The following is a 26,256-nucleotide window of genomic DNA, read 5'->3' as shown; positions in this document are numbered from 1 at the left end:
GGGGATCCAAAAGTTATCTATAGATTTTTAAAAATTTTGTGTGTGGGGTTGGCACCTCTAACCCCCAAGTTGTTTAAGGACCAACTGTAGTCAATGCAATAAATATTTACTGACATTGAACTAAACACTAGATATAAAAATGAATAAAATATATTTTTATCCTGCTCTGGCTGGTGTAGCTCAGTGGATTGAGCACGGGCCTGCGAACCACATGATCGCGGTTCGATTCCCAGTCAGGGCACATGCCTGGGTTGCAGGCCAGTTCTCAGCAGGGGACTCACCAGAGGCAACCATACATTGATATTTCTCTCCTTCCCTTCCTCTCTATAAATAAATAAGTAAATAAATAAATAAATAAATATCTTTAAAAACAGAATTTGTTTAAAAAAAATATATTTTTATCCTGCTGGTGCTCAGTGTGTTATAACAATCCTCACCAACTCAGGTTCCATACATTTTACGTAAATCAAAAGATGAGATTTAACTTTAAACTGTTTAGGTGCTCATTACAGTGACACAGACATATAGGGGAATCCAAACTGTATACAGACAATATTAATTATATTGCTCTCTCTGCCCAAAACCAACTTAAATCTGTCTGGACAATTTGTTTAAAATGTTTTTTTTTTAATTTTTTTAAATTTTATTTAGTTATTTTTCAAGTACAGTTTTTTGTCTATTTTTGTTTAAAATGTTAAGTTTAAGAAATCTTTCCAATGTGGATGATGGCTGATCTTTGAGAACCTACTACGTGCCAGGTACCTGTGCTGAAGATGTAGGCTTTATCTAATTTTAACCTGGCAGTTTACTACCGTTGAGGTATTGTACAAACACTCCCATATTATAGCTGAGGGGCTGTGGATAAGCACTCTGGCCTTCTGACTACAGATTTTGGATTTCTAACCACTAGGTAGTCTGCCTCCCTAGGTCATTTCCAGGACTAACAAACTATCCAGTGATTAGCTTTCAAAACGTTATTTTTTAAAATATTTATTTATTAGAGAGAGAGGAAGGGAGGGAGGAAGAGAGGGAGAGAAACACTGATGTGAGAGAGGAACATCGATCAGTTGTCCCTCTTACACACCCCAACCAGGGACCAAACTGGTGACTTTTTGCTTTGTAGGATGTTGCCCAACCAAGACACACCAGTCAGGGCCCAAAACTTTCTCTTATTGTAACCTACCATAAGAAATATATTTTACATATTAATGACCCAGTATATATGCATACATGTATATATGTGGCTGAAATGAAAATTTTATCAAATATACTTAAACTTCCTACTTGTAATGCACACTGATACTACATATTTTCTTACCCATTTCATTGGGGAAAAAAGTTACCACCTGCTAAGCTAGTAGTGTGAAAATATTTCCAAGTTCAGAGAGGTTTTTTGTGAAGGTGAGGGTGGCTGCCACAGTGCTGACAAATGTTGAGCATTCAAATGTTTGTTACATAGGTGACAGTGATAGAAATGGAAATATAAGACAAATCACTGCAGGAAGGCAGAAGAGAATTGTTTTCTAGATCTAGATGCTACCTGGAATTACTTTCTAACTGAAACACATGCAAGGTGGCTGGGACTAGAGGAAGCATTAGTTTTCTAGGCTTATTGGTTAGAGAGAAACAGCTACAAATAGATTAACAAAGTCTATTACTAGAAGCCATTTAAAACATGTTATGAATCATGTTCACTGCAATGGTAGCCCCTGGACTTCCTATACGGCCTGCCACAAAATATTGTAGGTTTTAAAAATCAGGGATGTAGCAGGGGTAAATAAAGTATGTAACTATTTCTTAAACTTCAGTCCCCAACTGTTTGACTCCTATATATTTTAAAGATATGCCTAACTGGTTCAAATTCTGTCACTTATTCCCTTTGCGTACCCTTCAGTGGACATACTGATAATGTGCCAAGAAATAAGAGATACGGTAATTGGAAACGAGAAATAACAAGTTTCAAAATGGAGCACAAATCTGTTTAGACCACTACCTTTGCATGTGCATCAACTGCTCTTTGTACGTATTTGAATGTCTAGTCGTAAATATCATACAAAGATTCAGGGTTAGAAAATCAGAGTCAAAACCAATATATCAAATTAAAAAAATTTAAATGTTAACTTACTTTTGTAGTGGACTCTGGCTTTGAGCCATAAACAACTCCTTCCTAAAGAAGTAATTAATCTTCTAAGAAAGGAAAAATCAATAGGGATGTTCTTTGAAATCATGAATTCTGCTACAGAGGATGAAATACCAAGACTGTTGCTTTCTATACAGGCATCTAGGAGTTTGTTAAAAAGGAGGCTATACTGTGAGACCTCCACAGTTTCTGAAAAGAAAAACACAATGGATACAATGAAGTGGCTCTACCTTGGCCCCTCAGACTTCTCTTACTACTTTCCTTCTCCCTCTGCTCCCCTTGGGCATGACTTTTGGAGTCATGGCCACTAAAATGCAATCGATCATCTCAGGTATTCTCTAGGTTAACAACCAAGAGCGAGCAACAGCAGCATATACTGGAGAACAGGAAAGGAAGCCTGGCGGCGATTTCAGAAGCTGCGTTAACACCTCTGTCCATGACCCCCGCCCCAGTGACTCCACTGCACGTCTGAACGGTGGCTCCGTGGGCGTCCTGCCTGTCGGTTATACCTCAAATATGTATTTCCCATGACTAATAAGAAATCATCGCCTCATAAATATTCACTTACAAATAAAAAAAATCCTTCATCAGGTATTTCTATTCCTTTCTATTCTTCACTTAGAAGAAAATGAAGTTACATTGGAGACTCCCAACTGTTTTGTGCCCTATATTTGGTCAGTTCAATCCATAACCCAGGCTTTAGGTTTTTAAAACATTTTTAGGATTTTTTAATGGTCCAGGTCTTATCAGGAAATTAATCTCCTTACCTGTAGTCTCTTCCTAAACATCACCACCAGAGGAAATTTCCCAGCGAACCAACTTTGACTGACAAAGCAATGAGGGGAGGCCCTCAGGTGTTAACCCAGCCCTTTGAACTCACCACCTTGCTTGTTTCCCTGAAGGGAGACTCCTGAGCTTCAGCACTCAAGATACTACCTGCCATTGCCCACATTAGTGATCTTTCCTTGAACTTGTCATCTGCTTAATTTCCTGTACTTAGTCCATGTTCACCTATGTTACAAGGTAGTGGAAACCCGGTTCTGTATTTAAGTAATAAAAAGTATTCACTATTCCAATGCAATGGATTCTCTTAAGGTATAAAGCTTGCTGGGGGCACATAACATCCTGTTGGCTGCTCACTTGACTGAGGGAGGGCAAGGGGAGTGACGAGAAGGCTTCCATTAGGAACCGCTGACAACCCAGAGAGAAGCATCTCTGCTTTTAAAAAAAGAAATCAAGAAAGCATATTCAATTTGTAGAAAACATATTTTACAGAAAACAATGTCTTTAAAAATCTATATTGGAATATAAAATTCAACCAACACAGGTGGAGCACTGTATCTTGTTCATAGTTAAATACCAGATGGGCAAGAGATAATTAAGCTAGACTTAAAAATCATACCTTGGGAATTTTGAAAACCTGGTAGATTTTGCAAAACTTCAAAAGTCTGTCTGTAAAGGCTCTTGGCTAAGATTTCGTGTGCGATTGTACAGAGCAGATTATGCCGATTGAGGACGTCCAGTCTTTCACATGGCCATAGCGGTGTACTGATGATCCACTCTGACTCTTTCAAAAAGAAAAAAGAACTAATACTTTACACTGTGAAAATTATACTCAGTATAATCTCAACTCATGTTTTTAAATATCTTTTGGAAAGGGACAAAACATAAGTATGTGTACTCAGAAAAAGTAACCATGGCTCAAATTTATTAGAGATGTACACAGTGATTATTATGATAACTTATTTCTAATTATTTATTTTTCTTAGCACACTGAACAGTTCTTGATTCAGAGGTTAATGTTTAGCCCTGGCTGCTTGAGATCGGCCACTGCCATGAACAACACAGTAACTATCCGGACCAGGAAGTTCATGGCCAACAGACGACTTCAGCAGAAACAAATGGTCACTGATGTCCTTCACAGAGAAGGCAACAGGACCCAAGACAGAAATTTGGGAAGAGCTAACCAAAATGTGTAAGACCACACCAGTTGTCACCCTCGTGTTCGGGTTCAGAACTCATTTTGGTGGTGCCAGATGCCTGGCTTTGGTGTGATTTATGATTCCCTGGATTATGCAAAGGAAAGTGAACCCAAACATAGACTTGTCAGACGCAGCTGTACGAGAAAAAGACCTCAAGAATACGGGGAGAGGAGCACAGGGTCAGGATGGAGACAGGGGACTGCGAAGGCCAGTGTTGGTGCTGCAAAAAGTCAGCTGGGGACGGACCACAGGAGGAGTCAAGATTCTTCAGTGACTTTATCTGCTGTGGCTGTGCAGATTTTTTTCCTGAGAAAGTTAATAAACTAAGAACTTTAAAAAAGAAGTTAATGTTTCTTTTATATGACAAAAAGGTTCAGATTATAACAAATACTCGTAATAGTGTAAAACAGTATTTGTGTGAACTTCAGTAATTTTACAATAAAGAATATACCATTAGTTTTGGTCTTCTTGAGGGACAGCTTTTCCTCTCAACTTTAAAAGCAATTTTTATTATAAAAATATCTGAGCCCTGGCTGGTGTGGCTCAGTGGATTGCGTACTGGCCTGTGAACCAAAGCCTGGTTCAATTCCCAGTCAGGGCACAAGCCTGGATTGTGGGCCTGGTCCCCAGTAGGGGGCATGTGAGAGGCAACCACACACTGATGTTTCTCTCCCTCTCTTTCTCCCTCCTTCCCTCCCCTACTATTAAAAGATAAATAAAATCTTTAAAAAATATATTTGATATGTAGAGGAGAATAACACATATAAGTTATAAAAATGCATAATAATGAAATGAACTCTGTGTGCCCATCACACAGCTTAAAAAAAGAAAATATTACCAATAATGCTGAAGTTCCTTATTTTTTGTTAGTCATACCTGGTGCATAAATAACACACAAAAATAAACTATGTGGTCATTTTTTTAACAGAAAATTGCATTGTTCTTCTTTATTTAGTACTCATTGTTTAGCATTAAGGTAAAATAATGCATTTTTGAAAGATATATATTTTAGGAGATTTATTTTGAAATTTTGCCCAATCATGTAGCTACATTAAAAATTTGAATAAGTTGATTGTTTTATGTATCAAAGTTAACTGAATCTAACAGTTGGGAGGTCATTTGGAAATTAATAAGCTCAATTCAACAAGTTTACAACTTTATCAACATAAATACTTTAATGAAAATTTTATAAGGACTCTCATTAAATTCTCACAAAGAAAAACCAGTTTACTATGTACTTAATACTAGTTCTATGGTGATAAGTTTTTTTAAATTTTTTAAAATATATTTTATTGATTATGCCATTACTGTTGTCCCATTTCCCCCCCTTCATTCCCCTCCACCCTGCACACCCTCTCCCTCCATTCCCCCTTAAGTTCATGTCCACATGTCACAAGTTCTTTAGCTTCTATATTTCCCATACTATTCTTGCCCTCCCCACTATTTTCTACCTACCAATCTATGCTACTTATTCTCTGTACCTTCTCCCCCCTTCTCCTCTTCCCACTCCCCTGTTGCTAACCCTCCATGTGATCTCCATTTCTATGGTTCTGCTCCTAATCTAGCTGTCCTCTTAGTTTGCTTTTGTTTTAGGTGTGGTTGTTAATAATTGTGAGTTTGCTGTCCTTTCACTGTTCATATTTTTTATCTTTTTTCTTAGATAGGTCCCTTTATTCTAATATATGATAAAAGTGGTGTTTCAAATAAGTAAAGGATAAGTTAGGATATTTGGGGGAAATAGATAATATTAGGTTTCTACCTCATATCAAAATTTTAAATAACAAAAAACCTGAAGACCATAATGGTGAACATATATTTTTGAGATAGCTAAAGGCTGCTGAAAGCAAGATACAAAACAAAAATTATTAAAGGTTTAAAAAGCAGTTTATATTAAACAGAAAATAATGTCAGTTGGGCAAAAGAAGAAAACAAACAAAATTACAATAAAAATTTTCCTAAGTGTGATATGTACATCATTGATAGTACCTGAACTAATTTTAGATGTTACATTATAATTTTAATTATAATGTAATTATAATTTTATCTGTGTATTATAAAATTTAAAAAAATAAAAGGATCAAGTTAAATATAAAAATCACCTCACACCTGTGATTTTATATATATTATTACTCAGGATGAGGCCAAGTTGGTTGACTTAAAATAATCAAGCAACTTTTATACTTTTAAATATAAACTATCACTAACAAATTCAAGCAAAACAGAAAAGCACAAAGAACAAATTAACAAAAATCTAATATTCCATCACTGAAAATGACCAGTGCTCACATTTGGTGAAAATTATTTGGGAAGGAGGTAGTAGCGACGGAAACAGCGGCCACACCTAGATAAAGCAGACAAGTGCAACTGTGGTGGGAAACAGGCTGAGGGTGGACTGGCCTATCGCAACCTTGTGCTGAGGAAAGCCACTTGCACTGACTGAAAACGAAGACAGTAGTTTTAGAAAATATTACAAGTGTTTCTATGCTTCTGTCAGTACTGTAGTGACAGTTGCCACAGTGCAGGTGTTCGAGCTAACCCTTCTATTAAATTTTCTAGTACAGAAAAGTTAACACACACTTAAAAAAACAAAACACACACACGCACGCTTTCAAAAACTCCAGCCTGAGACATGGATGGACTTTGAGAAACAGTATGCTAAGTAAAGTAAGTCAGAGAGAGAAAGACAAATATTATGTGATCTCACTTTTGTATGAACTCTGAATAACAAAACCAAACCAAAAACTCAAACATAAAAAGAGGTCAGATTTGTGGTTACCAGGGGTGGAGGAACTTGATAAATGTGGTCAAAGGCACGGATTCCCAGTCGTAAGATAAATCAGCCCTGGGGATGCGACGTACAACACGTTAATCCTGCTGTGTGGTCCCCCTGAACGTTGTGAAGAGGGGAGATCCTCAGAGTTCTCATCACAAGGGGAAAATGTGTTTTTTCTTTTACTTTTTTATTTTTATATGAAATGACAGATATTAACAAAGCTTACTGTGGTCATCATTTCACAATACATGTAAGTCAAGTCATTATGCTGTATACCTTGAACTTACTCAGTGTCGTATGTCAATTACATCTCACTAACACTACAAAATATAAAAATAAAAAATCCCTCCCTCAAACAGCAATTTCCTCCCTAGGAAAGTACAAAGATAGTTAAGTGAAGCAGATCTGCAGATAATCCGTAACAAAAAAACCCAAAATAAAAATGGTGATGTTTATAGCAGTGGCCAACAAACTGGGGGAGTGACTGGAGGATGCACGGTTTTGGGACACAGGTGAGGCGTGAGTCACTGAGCTGTAGATCAGTGGTCTTCACGGTGAGGTCCTCAGACCAGCAGCATCACTAGCCATGTCTGAGAACTTGTGAGAAATGCAGATTCTCAGGAGTCATCCCAGCTTAATGAATCTGAAAATCCTGGGGTGGTCCATGCAGTCTGTGTTTCCACAAGCCTCCCAGGGTATTCTGGTGGTCAAGTTTGAAAACAAGATCACAATCACCATTTTGCTTGGTAGTTGACTAGCTTAGTCTGAGTCTGTTCATGTGATTTGTGCTTTTGCTCTACTGCAATTTTTAAAAAAGATTTTATTTACTAATCTTTAGAGGAGAAGGGAAGGAGAGAAGGAGAGAAATATCAATGTATGGTTGTCTCTCATGCATCCCCTGCTGGGAACTGGCCTGCAACCCAGGCATGTGCCCTGACTGGGAATCAAACTGCAGTTGTTTGGTTTGCAGGCCCGAGCTCAAGCCACTGAGCTACACCAGCCAAGGGTGGCCTACGGCAATTTTATAAAGGTCATTTAAAGGAAAGACTAGGTAAATAATAATACTAGTATAGGGCTTAAGAATATGGACTTTGTAAATGGAAAGACCTCTACTGGAATTCTTATACCACCCTTACGTGCTGTGTGCTCTTCTCTGAACCTTAGTGTCCTTTCTGTGCAACACCATCATCCCTCTCAGGAGGTCGGTGTCATGTCAATGAGGGGACACAAGTAATAACCTTAGCACAATGCTTGGTGTGTAGTGCCACGTCCTCTTCCAACCATGTTGTCTGACAAGGTCCGGGCACGGAGGATTTGAGTTCAAGGAATTCATCTCCCCGGAGGAGAACGTGGCATCCAAAATGGGTTAACAATTGGCTGTTTTATTTTGATTATTTTACTCTTGCTACTGAATATAGACATTGTACTGTACTTACTTATTCCTGTGAAAATCACCCAGAGGAAGGACTAGTTCAGGGGAAAACATTAGTATTCCCTATGGAACTGCCTGAAAGCATGGAAAAATCTCCACAGATTCCCCTCTGCCTTATACAGGGGAGTACAACAGCCAGGTAATATAATTGTTAACCATAAGAGAAAACATGTCGAGTTGTATAAATTACCCTGGTTTGAGCAACTTAAAGCAATCAGGACCGCCATAGTGTGCCAGAAATAAGAAAAACAAGTTAGATCTCTTAAATCAACAGTTAAGGCCAGTTAATAAAGAACCAGGTTATTGTTGCGAACACAGGTTGTGCTGCCAACAGTTGAGGGAATGGAAGAACAGATTAGAAAGATTTTCCCATGACTGTTCCCTACCCACAGATACAAAAGGTCTTCCAAGAAGACAAGTAAAAACTATACAGGCCCCTACCCACAGCCCAGGGATACGGTCGGGATGGTTGAGATGCATCTGCAAGGCAGAGGCACCTGTGGCTGGATTTCCTGTCTATCTTTCCTTACATGTTTGTTTGGGTGATCAAAAGGTGGTGGGATTGTTAGACACCTGTATTTCAAATTCATTGATTCGCATAATTCCAATGAAGTTCTACAAAATAATTTCTTGACCAGAGAACAAAGTCCCTGTATGTCTAAAAGTTGTTGGAGTAACAGCCCCTCCTTTACCTTGAATAGGAATATGTATCAATTAGACAGGCAAAGAAATAGCTATTACAAACTAAACACGTAGAAACAGTTACTAAGGAGTCAGAGTTTATAGTACGCAGAGAAACATTTTAGACAGAAAAAATAGATAGCTAAGTTAGACATCACAAAGGCCTTATAATAAATTTCCTATTACCTCTACTCAATCTAGCGTATCCTTTTGCCCCATGACAAATTCTGAGAAACTTTAATATACAATAAGACATTCAAACTCTGTACATAGAGCTATTTCAAACTGTCTGATTAATGGCTCTCCTGGTCAAAACAACTTTTAACATAACTGAAACTATGGAAATTCTTGTACTTTTCCTTGTTACCTTTGTATTGATATATTTTTTTTTGCTTAAGTGATCATGCTATGCTGCTAATGTTAATCACTACCTAAAATGAAAATATAAAAACCTGCTTGTACTTGCAATAAACGGAACAGAGCTTCACTGTTTTTTGAGGCGTGTTGTCGTCTGTTACCCAGCGCCAATGCCTTACCCACCTTTGGGAATCCCTGGACCCTGCATGGCAGTGTAGCAAATGCTCACATTATTAAATCAATAATGAAAAGAAATACTATGATGTGGAAACAGACCAAGAAGATGAACTGATAATTCATAAAATAAGGGCAAATGAAAAAAATAGTTAAAATTTCTAATAAGCAATTAAATGCAAAGTAAAGCAGGGAATATCACTTTTGCCCTACAAACTTGCAGAGAGATAAAAAGTAATATTCGACGTTAGCCAGGGTATTTCATAACATGCATTTTCCTGTACTGGTAAGGGGACTATAATCAGTACAACCTTTCTAGAGGTGTATTTTGTTTCTATCCACAGAGACAGGACCTGGAATGGATTATATGGAATAATTGGATTAGGGCTTGCACAAACTGGAGGGCACCAGTCTGTTTACAACTGACGACCAGAAGATTAGACACTAACACTCGGACTGTGTCCATGCACCTCTGATCCCTAAAAGGACGATGTCTGTATGGGATATATACCTACGTACTATTTCACTAAAATTTTTCTCATAGAGAGGCTTTCTAATAAACTCAAAATAACTGTATGCAAATCTGAGTAAGGGCATATTTGCTAACCTTTACTAAAAAACTTTAAACTGCCCTTATCCATTAACCCAGCAATTCCATCAGAATTTATCCTAAGGACATAATAAAGATTTCTATAAAAGGATGTTTATCATGGACACTTGAAAATAAGCTGGTTTAAGAAAAATGGATTCATGGATATAGCTATGTATTTATATTTATATATATTTTATTTATTCATAAGATAGAAAATCATGCAGCCCATTAAGTGATGGTGCAGGGGAATATTCCTTTTCACAGAAGGATGTCCAGAGAAAGACTGTTCCCTGAAAAAAAAAATGCAGGGCACAAAAAGAGCCTGTATAATAGTAACAAATGGATAACAGTCATTTCTGGGTGACTGAATGAAGCATTTTTCATCAGTTTTGCTTATCTGCCTTTTTCTATTTCTTCTATAATGAACATATATTACTTAGATTAAGGCAATAAAAGATATTTTAAAATTCAAGGGCGGTTTCTCACTAAATGGAAGCATAACTTTTCACAAAATTCTAGCGAGTTATTTTTCAGCCTCCAAACTATGAGTTTAAGGCTTTTTGATGTTGGTAAAGGGAAGAAGGCAGGGGACTTTTTTGTTCATTTCCCAGGATACAAGCTACTGGTGCTGAAAGAGCTTTGAATGTCAAATTGAAAGACCAAAACAGTAGATTTCCCTTCATCATAAAGTCCGTCATCCCCCAAAACAGACTTGGGGGAAGCACCCTGGATTTCTGCCTCCCTTCCCTGTCCCCAAGCACTAAATTTCTGTTTCAGAAGCAACCACTGTTACTTGTTTCCTTCTGCAAACATTCTGAGGGTATATAAGCACATTTGTCTGCATCCATCTTGCTTTATTTTTACACAAACAGTATCACACTATATACACTGCTGTGCACATTCCTTTTTCACTTGACAAGAGAACCTGGAAATCATTCCAAATGAGTATCTACAGACCTGCCTCATTCTCCTGCAGCACACAGCTGTCACACAGTTTAATGACCTGCTATTCCCTTCACGAACACTTGAGTTATCCTGAATCCTTTGCTATCATCGGTGACTACATAAAAAAAGATTCCAGGTAACAAGCCATACCTACCCTTGGATACAGCTATACATGTTTGCAGGAGAAATTCCAAGACATGGAATTAATTGATTAAGGGAAATATACATTTTCAATTTTGACAGATATTTTGCCAAAAAACCCGTAAAGACAATGTATGTGAAGGCCCGTTTCTCTATACTCTCACAAAAATCAAATCACCAAACTCTGATCTTTCCTATTCTGACAGGTTTTAGTTATTTTAATGTATACTTAAAAAAAAGACTTTATTTATTTTTTAGACAGGGAAGGAGGGAGGGAGAAAGACAGGGAGAGAAATATCAATGTGTAGTTGCCTCTTGTGCTCCCTGCACAAGGAAACGTGGCCGGCAACCCAGGCATGTGCCCTGACTGGGAATCGAACTGGTGACCCTTTGGTTGGCGTTCAATCCACTGAGCCACACCAGCCAGTGCCTTAATGTTTACTTCTCTTGTGAATATTATTCTTACTACAAGTGGGGCTCAACCATATGTCTTTCCTTTGTTGAGAATGGCCTAGTCACTGTAGAACCCATTCAAGAAAAAAATTCTGGGGAGAATTTGAGTTAATACTTCTGTGGGCCCTTCTTTTGAAGAAATAAAATCTTACTTATGAAAATGACTTTCAATTGGAATGCTCACTGCAAAAGAATCCTGTGCTTATAACTTATAGAAATTTTAAAGATCATCTCAAAATTAAAACATCAAAATTGTAAAGATTTTCGATGTCCTCCGACCATTCCGCACCCGTCCTACAAACTTCCCCTCATTCTGTAAGTTGAGAAAGACTAGTTGTGCCGGACACTTTCAGGCAGAAGTTTCCTGTTAGACAACGACCCCAGCACTATTTTATCAACTATTTTCATCTTTCCACTTCTTGCCACATCACTCCTTTGTAACAGAGCTTGTGAATTCTGGCTTGCATTTTACTGTGTTGTATCTTGGTTATTCTTCCCCACTCAGCAAACCTCCCTGGTTAGGTTAGGCTGAAGAAAACCTTTTCCAACAAGCTTTTGATCACAAAGTCCACCCACAACATCTGTGTCCCACACACTCTCGCACTGAACAAATGCCACTATGAATATGTGTGTGTGTGCCAATACATGTGCCTGAGTGTTAAAGGTCATCTATCTGTGTTAGTTGTGCATATATTCTATCTTCCCATTTAAACTCTTGAGATTCTTGAGTTTTCTTCATTCATATCCCATTTTATCAAACAAAATCTGCCCGATGGTCCACATGGCCAGAGTTACTGTAGATACGGTGCTGTGCTAACACTGTGCTCTCTAAAGCTTCGTTTGCCTCGGACCAAACAAACCTTCGATGCTTCTGCTGACTTAATTTAACTTTTACTAAATGCACTGACTTACTAGGAAAAGTAAGCTTTACTTGTCTTTTTTTGAAGTCATGTTTGCCTATACATACAAATATGGAACTTATGCAGACTGCAATCAGAATTCCCCTGCCTCAGGTTGCAGCCGAAGCCTGGGCTCCAAACCTGTACTGTCTGGGTTTGAATCTGGCCCCCACTCCTTACTTGTTATGCATCTAGGGCAAATTGCTTATTGTCCCTGACAACATTTTTTTAAACCCATAAAATGGGGATGGTAGTAATTCCAAACTCACAGGACTTCTGCAAAGATAAATTGAGATAATCCAGGTAAAGAATTTAGTATGGTGCCTATGCCAAAGTAAGAACTAGCTTTTCAACAAAGTTTCATACAATTTCTTTTTTTTCCCAAAGATTTTATTTATTTATTTTTAGAGAGGGGAAGGGAGGGAGAAAGTGAGGGAGAGAAACATCAGTGTGTGGTTGCATCTCACACTCCTCTTACTGGGGACCTGACCCGCAACCCAGGCACATGCCCTGACTGGGAATTGAACCAGCGACCCTTTGGTTTGCAGGCCGGCACTCAATCCACTGAGCCACACCAACCACAGAAATTTCATACAATTTCTTTTTTTAAAGCTAGGTTAACTTTCTTCTTTCATTTTATACAACTATCTTTCCTACCCACATGACCACTAGGGTTTAGACCAAATTATCACCCACAATTCAATGTCAACTTAAGGCAGCAATTTTCAATGGGTGTGCTGCAAGAATTTTTTAAAAATGTAATACCTCACTATTTAGTCAGGGTCACTGACGTCTTTTCCTTTAGACTGTCAACTAAAAAAATGACAACACCCAATGCAACAAGAGCTGTCTGGTGTGACTGAATAGAAATTATACCTATTTTTGTCAGATCGGCAAACATCTAATATATTTTTTGGTGTGCCATGGAATTTTGGTAATTAGTTTATGTGTGCCATGAGATGAAAAGGTTGAGAATCACTGATTTAAGGTAATTCATTACACAGACAAGAATTTATAACACAAATTATTTTATGCATGCATATATCAGAACTTACCTCTTAATACCCAAATGGCACCATCTAGGCTTCCACTTTTTAGAAAAATTTCTACTGCAACGTTCACAATTTGACATCGTGGTGCTAACTTCTCAGGCCCTGTAAGTCCTTTTAAACTTGTAAAATGTATTTTTAATTCATAGAGTTTATCTAAGACCTTCCTTCCCTAGAGTAAAAATAAAGAGCAGTAATTGAGAATCAATCATGTTGAGTCATACAGAGATACAAAGTCACACTGATAATTACAGAGAAACCAACTATCCAATTGAATCATCATTCTGGATGGAAAGTTCTCAAACTGCTCCAAGAAGAGCAGGCAGGGCTTCACCTCAGGTCACCCGCCCACTCCACTGGGCCCCCTTTCAGCAGTTTCTCCTTCCATGTGTTTTATACATTGTGCTTCCCCTAAAGATTTCATGTGGCAAAAGAATTTCATGCTTTGGTGTGGAAAACTATTGGTTATAAGTTCTTGCACTTTTTCTGTTGATTACCCTGAGATCCAGGAAGGAGAGAAAGTGAAAATGAAGATAATTTAGGTAAAGAGTGACAGTGAAAAAAAGGATAAGACTGTTAGATGAAAACTGTTTCTCTGATTCAACAGATTATTTCATGTGCTTTACATAAAGACTGTCTCTAGTCTGGACATCAGAAATTGGACATATTATTTTACATCAAAGGTCAGCAAACTTTTTCTATAAACAGTCAGAAAGTAAACACGTTAGGCTTTGCAGGTCACATTTGGTCAGTTGAACATTCTTTTTTGATTGTTGTTTTTAATTTCTACCTCTTTAAAAACATAAAAAAACACTCTTAGCTCTTGAGATGTACAAAAACAGGCTGTGGGCAAGACTTGGGCCTTAGTTTGCAGACCTTTGTTTTATATCACATTTTATAGTATTTTGAGTTAGATGCATATAAATAGTGCATTTTCAAGAGTTCCTTTAGTTTAATTGCAATGATTTTATATTAAAAAAAGTAATAGGCTTCATTAAAAATACTGAGATAAAATATTCATTCTAAATAAGATAGTAAATTTTTTTTTATCTTCACCTGAGGACATTTTTTTCCATTGCGTCTAGAGAGTGAGGAAGGGAGAGAGAGAAACATCTGATGCGAGAGAGAAGCACTGACTGGTTGCCTGCTGTATGCACCGGACTGGGGACTGCATGTGCCCAGAGGGGGAGGGGGGATCGAGGATCAAACCTGCAGTGTAGGTATGTGCTTTGGCTGGGAAGTGAACCTACAACCTTTAGGTTACGGGAAATGCTCCAACCAACAGAGCCACACCAGCCAGGATGATAGAGAAAATTTTTAATTAAAATACAAACACAAATTCACCAGCATCTTAAGAAATAATAATAACCTAATAAAATTAAAATATACTCTAAAATTTGAGCAAATTCATCCTTGTTTTAAAAAGGGTCTTCCTGTTAGGTAGTCCTTAATTTCTCAAACATTAAATATCCAAGGTATTAATGCTATGACCAACCTCAAGCTAGATTGTAGGGCCAGGGACAGGGTGCCTTCTGCCCATTCCAGGCCTACCACCCAAAAAGTGCTAAACTCCTTGGAGACCTTAGAGACCAAGGACATTTTGTACAATAATTTTGTTGTTGTTTTTAATTTTAAAAAGTTAATGACTTTTTATGTGTATGAGTGACCATGTACTTAAATGAGTGACCATGTGACTGAATTCATTCAATTTTGAAATAATGCTTTATAAGAAAGTAACAAAAGATACATATTAATAGTTGATTCAATAGTGGCTACACTCTCAACTGTTCCATTTTCTATATTATTCCAGCACTTCCTCCTTATTTTGGATTTTCCTGTCCTCTACTTTACTAAATCCATAACCCCACCCACCACCTCTAAGGGAAATCTAAAGAACGATAGTATAACACGGTCTGGAATCACTAGACCACTTATATGGTGAGCTAAACCTCAAAGGTAGACATCAAGATATACGGTATGTAGTATTCCAGAGCACTTTAGGAAGTAGTGATTTTTTAGAGGGGTTCTATTAATTGTGAGTGTCCTGGATTCATTTTTAAAAAGGTTTCTTGAACTCCTGCAAAATTACAAGGCTACTGATTGATAGGAGCTGGTGAAATAAATTCTGATTTGAAATTTGCTTCAAATAAATATGACTTTTAGCACAGCTTCCTACACTGAAATTCTTCCTAGTAGCCAGTCTGATACCACTTCCTCTCCACATCTGCCTAATACACCACCTAATAATTCACTTACTAATCTGGGACTCATTTTGTCACTTGTGATGATTATTAGCAAATTCCTAACTTAACATATTCTGTTAAAAAATGTAACACTAACACTTTCTACACCAAGCCCAAAAGAAAACGTAATGACGTACCTTGGACCACTGCAACAGCCTATGGTAGAAGTACATAGCACTGATCCCGATCTTCCCCAGCAAAGTTTTATCCACTTCACTGTTCTGTGGGTCTTTGCTAACTGGAACACAAAGCAGGCATATGGAAGAAGGTGAAATGGTCACATAAAACGATGAAAAGGCAAGCTAATATGGAATTATTGATAAGCCATAGACACCAAGTATTGGCAAACTACAGCCCACAGGCCTGTTTTTAGATATAACCTGTGAACTATGATTTAAAAAAAAATTTAAAGGGTTGTTTGAAAAGAAGACAAAACTTTGTGACACAGAATATATGTGATGTGTGCAAAGCCTAAAATATCTAGTTCTTTACAGAAAAAGTTAGCTGACCCCCAATAAAGAATATAGCAGTGAAGAGCTCTTATCAAAAAAAGAAGTCTCAAAAATCCACCAAGTTTAGTGACTTGTAATAGTGAATATTATGGCAACTTTAGTGACTGAAAAATTCAAATGTTTTGGTATAATTTGCTAGCAATGGTTTTACCAATCTGAATAAAAAGAAAAATAAGAACATGAAACATTTGATATTAAAATACCAATATCTGACCTCATATCATTAGTCTAATTTAATAAATGGAAAAATTTAAAAATAGAAGAAGTATCTGCAACCTATAATATTAACTTATTCTCAACATGGAAAATATTAAGAGCTTCACATTCGTCAAGAGCATTATATCACCCTAACACGTAAGACTCAGACCAAAACAGTGTCACTTTACCTGTTTCAGCAAACTCACAAAATGGAACACCTGGTCTCTCTTCTTTATAGTCTTTTGTTAGCGTTTCAGCAATACAAGTACAAAATCTCTGGAAATCTGCAAATTTTTCACAGCCCATTTTTACCTGAAGGTACAAATTTCCCAATTTGGTCCAGTCACTTTTTTCTTTACAATGCTATCAGAATTATTAAAAACAAAACAGAAAGAAGAAAGCAAGCTGTCATTTATGCAAACATATCATGGAGCAGGCACGTGAAGTCATTAGATACACAGGAATTACTAAGACATAATCTCTGCAAAGCTCAGGAACTTATTGACAAGTGTTACATCAGTAACATGCTATTGGTACAGTTTGGTTTTCTGACTATTGCAGAGCAATAAGATCTAGATGGCAACGTAAATTTATTTTATCTAGTTCCTAATGTGCTTATGATGTTGCCCCTGGACCTGAACTAGACAGTGTGAGATAGACTTATGGAATTTCTTCTACAAAAGGGGTTACAAAGTAAATTTCAGTAAACTTACTATCATTTTCTATTATAAACTAAGCAATAGTTTTTCACACCAACCAACCAAAAATTGTTTAAAGGATATAAATACTAATTAAGATTAGAGCAACAAGTATTGTATGAGTATAAAAATGATCTTAGGTTAAAATGTAAAATCATTCTGAAAGTCCTGTATTTCTTACACTCTAAATGCTGGGCGAGTGCACGCTGACCTTGGCTTTCCCTATCATTTCACGTACCACAGCCATTGGTACATCATGAAAACTAAGTCAACTTTCTTGTGCACTGAGTTGAGTGAGTCTGTCCAGTGACAAGAGGTAACATTAATATAAGTTAATTTTGAAACTAACTAATTATTTCCAGAATTATTTTTAGGATAGTCAACAATTCTAGAAATTATGTTTATATTTCAAAGTATTAAAAAAAATTAGCTCTGGCTGGTGTGGCTCAGTGGATTGGGCGCTGGCCTGTGAATCAAAGGGTTGCTGATTCGATTCCCAGTCAGGGCACATGCCTGGGTTGTGGGCCAGGTCCCCAGGTGGGGGCGTGTGAGAGGCAACCACACATTGATGTTTCTCTCCCTTTCTTTCTCCCTCCTCTCCTCTCTGTCTAAAATAAATAAATAAAATCTTTTAAAAAACTAAACTTCTTTTCCTTGATGATTTTTTCTCTGTGTAACAGCCACATCTTTAAAACTTTTCTTAAGATGGATGTATTATTCAAAGTTTCTAAGCGAAGATGCCAGTAATTTGAAAAACAAGTGCCGTACCTCTACTTCATTCAAGGCTGAGTCTAAATCACAGGTCCAGTTCTTTTTAAATGGTCTCATTTGTAACCTTTAACAATAGGAAAGTGTTCATTAATTGAGCACCTCAAAAGTCATTATTGCTCCTAATTAATTTATTTTACAATTTATACCTAAGAGACTGGAGGGAAATGAATGCATTAATATACTATAAACATTCTTTAGAGCTAAAAAAGATAAACTTCTTAAGTACCTAACTCACATTATTTCCTCCCCAAACTATAGGCAACAAGGAGGAAAAAAAGCAAATTCCACACAAAACTGCAGCTTCAAATAATCGTGAATAAAAAGAGAAAAAATATTAAATCACAGCACTTGATCTCTAGTCCCCACTCCACCCTCACTGCTCCAACAAGCGAAGTCAGACCCAAACAAAAATGAAGCAATAAAAAAAGTACATGGGGAAGAACCACAAAAGGAAACTGCCGGAAGGAGCTAACAAAAAACCACTACCAAACTAAGTCCACACTAAGTTTGAAAATGCTAAAAAGAATAAAAGTTTCTGGGTAGGAAGAATGTAGACCACACAGAAGGAACTAAAAAGTTTGTATATTTAAAGAAGGCAATCTGACATGCAAGGCTTGTGGGAGAGAATAAAAGACAGAAATGAAAAAGAAATGCACCATTTGGCAACTGAAAAGAGGAAAAGAAGAAAGAAGGGAAAGAAGAGAGTATAACAGCCAACTACAGGGTCAGTTTTGGTAATTAGCCCCAATGTTCTACAAATTATTACAGATCATTAAAAAGGAAGAACCACTTCTTAATTCCTTTTGTAAAGCAAGTATAACATTGATACCTAAACTAGATAGAGACAGGACAAACTATAGAACAATATTACTCATAATGGTGATGCAAAAATATTGATAAAATATTAACAAACAGATCAGTTTTGTAAGATGTAAGAATTATAAGGATGGTTAATGGTGATAGTTGCAAAAACAATGTGAATGTATTTAATACCGCTGAACTGTACACTTAAAAATGGTTAAGATGGCTTTATCAACATTGTATCAGAAGTTATGAGCCAATGCAATTAGACAAATCATTTAAAGACTAATCATGAAGAGAACATGATGAAAGGATATAGAAACCAAGCTGAGGAATTCCAAAAGGTCAAATCTACAATTTGAGAAGCACGATGATTAATGGCAGTACTAAAATTATATATAATCCATAGAATAAAACATTATAAATACCTACGAGTTCATGCTGATATAGATAACTGAATAAGTAAATAAATGTAGGGCAAGGGACGACTCTTCTTTACTATTGAATTCCAACTAGTAAAATATACAAGAAATGGGGAAGATAAAGAATCACCACTGGGCAAATACCAGAGTAGCAACCTGCAGGAAGGATCCACTGATGAACAGTGAAATTAATGCATGAAGGAGTGATGAGAGGCAGGACACTGGGTAATGCTAAAGTCTCTTCCTTGAAATGCTTATTAACTACAAAGGGACAAACATTAACTGTACAGTGTAGAGACTGGCAGCTAACATTTTTAACTAAGTGTTCAAGGTAAGCTTAACCAGCAACAAGAGACAGTGATACCATGTACCCCTACTGTGATGCAATGAGATCTGTAGTTAATAGATTTGTACCAAAGTGAACTTCCTGGTTTTAATAAGTGCACTATAATAATATGGTGGGTGTTAACATGAAAGGAAGCTAGATGAAGGGTACAGGGGAAGTCTCTATACTAATTTTTGCAACATTTCTGTAAATCAAAAATTATTTTGAAATAAATTTTTAAGCCATTAAATGTATGTTAACAAGTTTTGTAGATTATAGACACACCTATATTCTCACTGATGTCCTCAATATAAATGTTAGAATTTTTTGTAGCAGCTTTATTACTGAGTGAAAGCTTTTCAAATGAACTATAAACTATTTAATTAAAAACTATAATAAAAATCAAAGTATGAGTGTTTATTAAATCTAATTTCCCTAGCCCAGAGAGGATATTTACTTCAAAGTGTGCCAGGGAAATTCAAATATAAAATAATAATACTTTTTTTTTTTTGCCTTGAGGCTGGGTCCACATCCTCAACCATAATCCATACCCTTTAACTAACTACTGTTATTTTCCTACTCTCACCTTCATCAACAGGTCACCAATGTTACTGCCTCTGAAAAAATACTAAACAACTGTTTTGAATCAGGAGCATAGGAAAGGGCAGAGCATATAAGGATACGATTTTCAAAACTAGGGGCTGTAAAATAAACCATAAAAATATTCGTGTGATTGTGTCACTGAAAATTTAAAAACAAAGGCTGGTTTGTTCTGGAGTCTTCCTACACCAAGTCAACCTTTTCCCAGTTACTGCATGAAGGGTGGAGTTATGTAGCTGTCTTGGTCACAAGGGTACTGCTGCTTCACTTCAACTGGGATGCATACAATTCCCTTGTGCCAGCTGCCACTGAATCTGGTAGGGGACTAAGGTCTACCAGTCACCCGAGCTCTCTGCCACAGCAGTCTATGGCTCAGGGGAAGAATAATATAATTTGGAGACTTTTCTCTATGTATGTGTAGTTTAACAAAATTCTTTTGTCAAACCATGGCTTTCCTTTTACTCAATACAGATATATTATGGTATTACTCTTACAATTATCATAGTTTTTTTGAAGGCCTTTGGAGGCCCATAAGTTGAATAGGAAAAGTAAGCAGTGATAGAAAAAATGGAAGGAGAGGAATTAAAATAATTTTAGCTAGCATGACAAAAGAGTGAGAGAGAAAAAAGAATTAAAGTAATTCATACACATAAGAGAATGCGTTAAATGGAATTAAGTTGTGAACCAGAGGATACGAGACATTCCTTTTAATATTGATGGGCACTGAGATGAAATCGGATACTGAGAAAGACACGGTGAGGCTGGCCAGGAGGGCTGGCTAGAGGCAGCCTGACGAACGACAATGTAACTAAGACACAGCCGAGAGATGAAGAGCTTACAGTGAGTAACCAGAGGTCTGGACATGTGAACAGTGATAAGTGCTTTGCCCTCATCCTTTATAAGTCCCCACCAAAAAAATATATTTTTAGCCTTAATTTTAATAACTTTTCTTACCTGGGCTTCATTTTTAGAACTGCAGTTATTTCTTGTTTGGAAGCCTGCACTTGGTACAAAAGCTTAACGATATAGTTAAAGTGTTCTGGGTCAAGTACCATCCCAGCTTTAACAAGCTGCAGAAGAGAAAAAACATTTTTTCTTTAGCCTTACAGTAGTCATTCTCATAAAAATATGAAAGAGTTGAAAACCAGTATGTGTGAAACAACTCATAGACTGATGGAAGTGAAACAGACGAGTAGAATTACAACTCCTTAAAAAATTCAGCTATATTTTCTTTAAAAATTTGAGCACTACAATAAGACACCCTACTTCAAGAATTTAAAGTAAAAATGAAAATAACAGTTTGAATATGAGACTCGAATATCCTTCCTGTTCTCCAAGTTACCCCAACAACTTTGTCACTCTACCTCCTGTTTGGCACTCATTCTGTCTGTTAGTACAGCACTGATGTGCACCTCATCCCTGAGTGAAAACTTCCTGAGAAGCGTACAACTCAGGTCTCTTACAACAAGTACAGGTCATCAGTAATCTCTGACTCAAAAAATTTTCCAGGCAAGTAATTCTGTCAAGTTTTGTCATGTGGAACTAGAGGTGTTCACTGAAATACTTCTTCAACTGCTAGAGTAGTTCCAATGTTGCTTCCTAAAGAAAATGAAGGGTTTTCTTTAGCAGAAACCCCTTTAGCAGGGGTTTACCTGCTATTAGGTTTATTCTGAAATGGATGGCTGGGTAGTACTGAATAACAGGAAGTATTTGACAAAAGTAAAAATTTTAATATTTTTTAGAGAGCCATAATTTTTTGTTTATGCCAAATATAAATTAATTCCTAGCCACCATTTCCTATTAACTTTCTTTGTTTTGGTCAAGGTTTTCTTTCTATTCATATATTTATTTGTGTATTTTTGTTAGAAATGACCTCAAATCTTTTTAAGAGGAAAATTTTCTGTAATCATCCTTAAAGTGTAGATATGAGGATAGTTCATGAATCAGAAAGAAGTCACCTGGAGTGCTTGGAACTATTTAGTTAAGGGAAAGGCCTGTCAGTCACTGGAGCCAGTTTATAAACTCTATTTCAGGAGAAAATAAACATTCCAGAAAATAGGATTCTTTGGTATCAAGAATGTGAATAAAAGGTAGTTTAAGAGTATAAGTGGAAATGATTATTTTCTTGAAAATCATTTCTTTCTAAATCATTATTTTCATTTCATTGATTATTCACTATGAGAGACTAAAAGAGATAAAATAAAATCATACCTTGCAAAGGATATCAATTAAAGCAGGTACAGCTTTCCTTAATTTCATAGTTGCCACATACTCAAATATTTCTAGTAATATTTTCACAGTAGGCTGGATAAAACAAAAAAAAATCACGCTCATTTTCATGTCTTATTTTGTACACTTGAGGTGTACTGCTGAAAACACAAGTGTCCTCTAGGAAGTATTCAACAAACATAGAAATTTAATGGCTAAATTATACAAACTAGAACTATAATCAAGGAATTAACTTAAAATATTGACAATGATACATAACAATGATGTATTTTGGGGTTACTTACCAGCATTTTAACCATTATGCTGAGGCTCACTACCTGAAACACTTCTTTCAATAAACAATGCTTGAGTAAGGAATTCAGAAGGCCATTCAGCACTTGTAAATCAAAGTGTATACCGGGAGGAAACATTTGGTAGTACTCCATAAATATGTTTACTGAAAGTGAAAAAAATATATACACATTAAAGACATTTACTAGTTTTAAGATATTCATCTTTTCTAAATTGGATAATTTTTCTCTATTTAAAGACTGAGTAGTAGAAATTCATTTTCTTAAGGGTACACTTGGATCAGAAATATCTGATGAAAATAATTTAAAGCCAAAGTTAATGACAATGACATTTGAAGTCAACCAGGCATGTTAGGAACTAGAGGGGGAGCTAACTCATGTGCTCTTCACAAAAAGTAGGTCCAAATTGCCTCCTACATCATGGTCTCAATATGAACTCCCAAGAGAGTTCCCTTCAGGCAGTGGCCCAGTCATGTGTGAGAAGCTATACAATTTGGGGATGGATGCAGACTATTTTGACATACATTCTTGTTTTAACCCCACCAACATAGGTATACGTATATATGTTTTATATATAAACTTTTACTGCCTAGGGTCCTATTGTTTCACCATGCAAGTAAATGAACCCTCTCAGCTTTTAGCTGTACTTATCCCTCATTTTTGAAGGGCAGTTTTGCTAGATACAGAGTTCTTTGATGACAGATATTTTCTTTTAGCATTTTGCACATTGACCTACTGCCTTCTGGCCTCCAAAGTTCTGTTGAGAAGCCTGCTTTAATCTTATTAAGGAGCTCTTAAATGTGATGATTTGCTTGTTTTTTTAAGAGTCTTTGCCTCTTAGTTGGTTTTAGTGAGTTTGATTATAATATGTCTCAGTGTGGGTTTCTTTGAGTTCATCTTACTTGGAGTTTAAGCTTGTTGGATATTTATATTCATGACTTTCATCAAATTTGGGACATTTTCAGCAGCTATTTATTCATATATTGTCCCCGCCCCCTTCTCTTTCTTTTCTCCTTCTGGAACTCTCACAATGTGTATATTGGTCTGTTTAATGGTGTCCCACAGATCCCTTAGGCTGTGATCACTTTTCTTCAATGTTTCTTCTTTCTGTTCTCCAGACTAGGTCATTTCCATTGTCTTACCTTCCTGTTTGTTGATTCTTCTGTCTGCTCAAATCCACCTTCAAATCCCTCTAATGACTTTTTCATTTCAATTATTGCACATTTCAGATCTATAATTTTCTTGTTTTCTTTTGGGTTTTTTAAATCTTTTGCTGATATTTCCATTTGGTTCATACTTTGTTTTCTTGACTCTCCATGTCTTCTTTAGTTCTTTAAGCATCTTTAAGACAGGTGTTTTATCTAATATATCTGTTATCAAATTTTTTACAGAGAAAATGCCTGTTGACTCAGGTTTTCCTTTGAATGGGCCACCCTTTTTCTGTTTCTTTGTATCCCTTGTGACTTTTTGTTGAAGTGGGCATTTGAATTTACTGTTCTGGTAACAATAGTGCTCAGATTTTTTTCCCTTCCTCAGGGTTTGCTGGGGTTTTTTTTTTGTTATTCTTTTTGAACTTGAAAAAAATTTTCCATCATTATTGTAGGCTGTCTCTGTAGGAGAATCTGCCTGAAATGTAAACTTAAGGTTTTCTCAGGTCTCTTCTGAGCTTTTCCCTGAGCATGTGTGATCACTTTAAAATTTTCCCCATATGTTCGATTGTTTTGAATGTCCTCATCTTTAACATCTGGTGCTCAAAGGTTAAAAAGAGAAAAATGAAGGGGAAAAAAAAGGTACTAGTTCTTTAAATCCTCTGGAAGTCACTTTAGCAAGTGGGGGAGGCATTTGGTTTTCACACTTAAAAATACTAAACTACTTTCAAACTGTAAGACATAATAGTACATTGTTTGAAACATATTAATGAATTTATAATAATCATTCCATTGTCTCATACCTGCACGTTGTAGCAAACACAGCTCATTGATACTTATGTATTTCTTAAACACATCCATGCAAATCTGCAAAAATGGCAAAAATTACCTTTCTTTCATAAAAATTACACAAATTTCAACCCTATCTTTATGCTTATACCAATTTTCTAAAGTGAACTTAAAGCAATAGACTAAAAAAGCTGATGTTAATTTGAAATGTATACTGAATTTATTACAAAAGCCCTAACTAGAGAAGCTCTGTCAAAGAAAGAGTCAAGGAAACAGAGTCAAAATTACATGCAATTGAAGAAGGGAGGAAAATCCTGGAACATTATAATAAAAACACCTTGCGTGGGCCTGCGAACCACAGTATCACAGTTCGATTCCCAGTCAGGGCACATGCCTGGGTTGCAGGCTAGTTCCCAGCAGGGGACACAAGAGAGGTAACCATACATTGATATTTCTCTCCCACTCCTTCTCCTTCCTTTCCCCTCTCTTGAAAAATAAATAAATAAAATATTTTAAAAAACACCTTATTTAGGTCATTTAAAAAATAACCATTTATTGACTCAAGGATAAACACACTTACCAGTGGGTTAGAACAGAGCAGCCAGAAGTAGATCTATTCATATATTATTGGCTGAATTTATGACATGGTGATACTTGAGGGGAAAAATGGTCTTTTTAGTAATGATGTTAGGTATTCTGGGGATCCACATGGGGAAAAATATTATCTTGACCTCTCATCACAAATAAAAATCACTTCTGAATGGCTTAGAGTAAATGCAAAACATAAAACAATAAAACTTTTATATGAAAAAGAAACATTTTGATGATCTTCGCAAAGATTTCTTCAATAGGATGGGAAAAGTTAACATCACAAAAGAAAAACTGACAAAATTGGGCAAAAAAATTAAGAAATTCTGCTTATCAAACATACCTTTAGGAGAGAGAAAAGGCAACCTTTAAAATAGTAACAGGTATCTTCAATATATTGTACACGTCCAACAAAGAACTTGTATCCAGAATATGTAAAGAATTCTTAAAAGGGTAAGAAAAAGACAATCCCATAGAATATGGGCAAAATATTTAGAATTTCCGAAAAGGGGATATCCACATGTTCAATAAAGATATTTTAATTCTTTAAATTATTTTTTTATCCTAACCCAATGACATTTTTTTCCATTGCTTTTAGAGAGAGAGGAAGGGAGGGAGAGAAATATCAGTGCAAGAGAGAAGCACTGACTGGTTGCCTCTAGTCCATGCCCTGACTGGGGATCAAACATGCCCTGACTGGGGATCAAACGTGCCCAGACTGGTACTGAACCTGCAATACTCTGGTTACAGGACTAGGCTCTGACCAGCTAAACCACACTGTCCAGGGCCAATAAAGATTTTGAAAGCTGCTCAGCTTCGTGGATGACCAGGGAAGGCATCACTTACCACTTATCAGAAAGGCTAAAATTAAAAGGTGGATAATACCAAGAGCTGAGGAGGACGTGAAGCAACCAGAACTCTCAGGCATTGCTAGTGGGAGTATAATCTGGTAAAGTACTCTAGAAATGTGTTGCATTATCTACTAGAGTTGAACCTATGCAGACCCTACAACCCAGCAATTCCA

The 26,256-nt window shown here is 36.5% G+C and overlaps 1 protein-coding gene across 1 annotated transcript in view; it reads right to left on the bottom strand.

Moving 5' to 3' along the window:
- Positions 1 to 26,256, bottom strand: part of TOPAZ1 (testis and ovary specific TOPAZ 1) — a 56,222-nt gene that overhangs the window by 2,372 nt on the left and 27,594 nt on the right. Inside the window, 10 exon segments of the mRNA XM_037148212.2 lie at positions 2,126 to 2,329; positions 3,543 to 3,707; positions 13,625 to 13,790; positions 15,999 to 16,099; positions 16,760 to 16,934; positions 18,038 to 18,104; positions 21,143 to 21,258; positions 22,400 to 22,492; positions 22,702 to 22,853; positions 24,659 to 24,722. Of these exon segments, the coding sequence (XP_037004107.2) occupies positions 2,126 to 2,329; positions 3,543 to 3,707; positions 13,625 to 13,790; positions 15,999 to 16,099; positions 16,760 to 16,934; positions 18,038 to 18,104; positions 21,143 to 21,258; positions 22,400 to 22,492; positions 22,702 to 22,853; positions 24,659 to 24,722 (1,303 nt within the window).

The sequence above is a fragment of the Artibeus jamaicensis genome, unplaced genomic scaffold (assembly GCF_021234435.1).
Source record: "Artibeus jamaicensis isolate MK-2021 breed Jamaican fruit bat unplaced genomic scaffold, CSHL_Jam_final contig_519, whole genome shotgun sequence".
Classification (NCBI taxonomy): Eukaryota; Metazoa; Chordata; class Mammalia; order Chiroptera; family Phyllostomidae; genus Artibeus; species Artibeus jamaicensis.
Note: the sequence above shows the minus strand (reverse complement) of the source record. Positions and strands in the feature narration are given on the sequence as shown.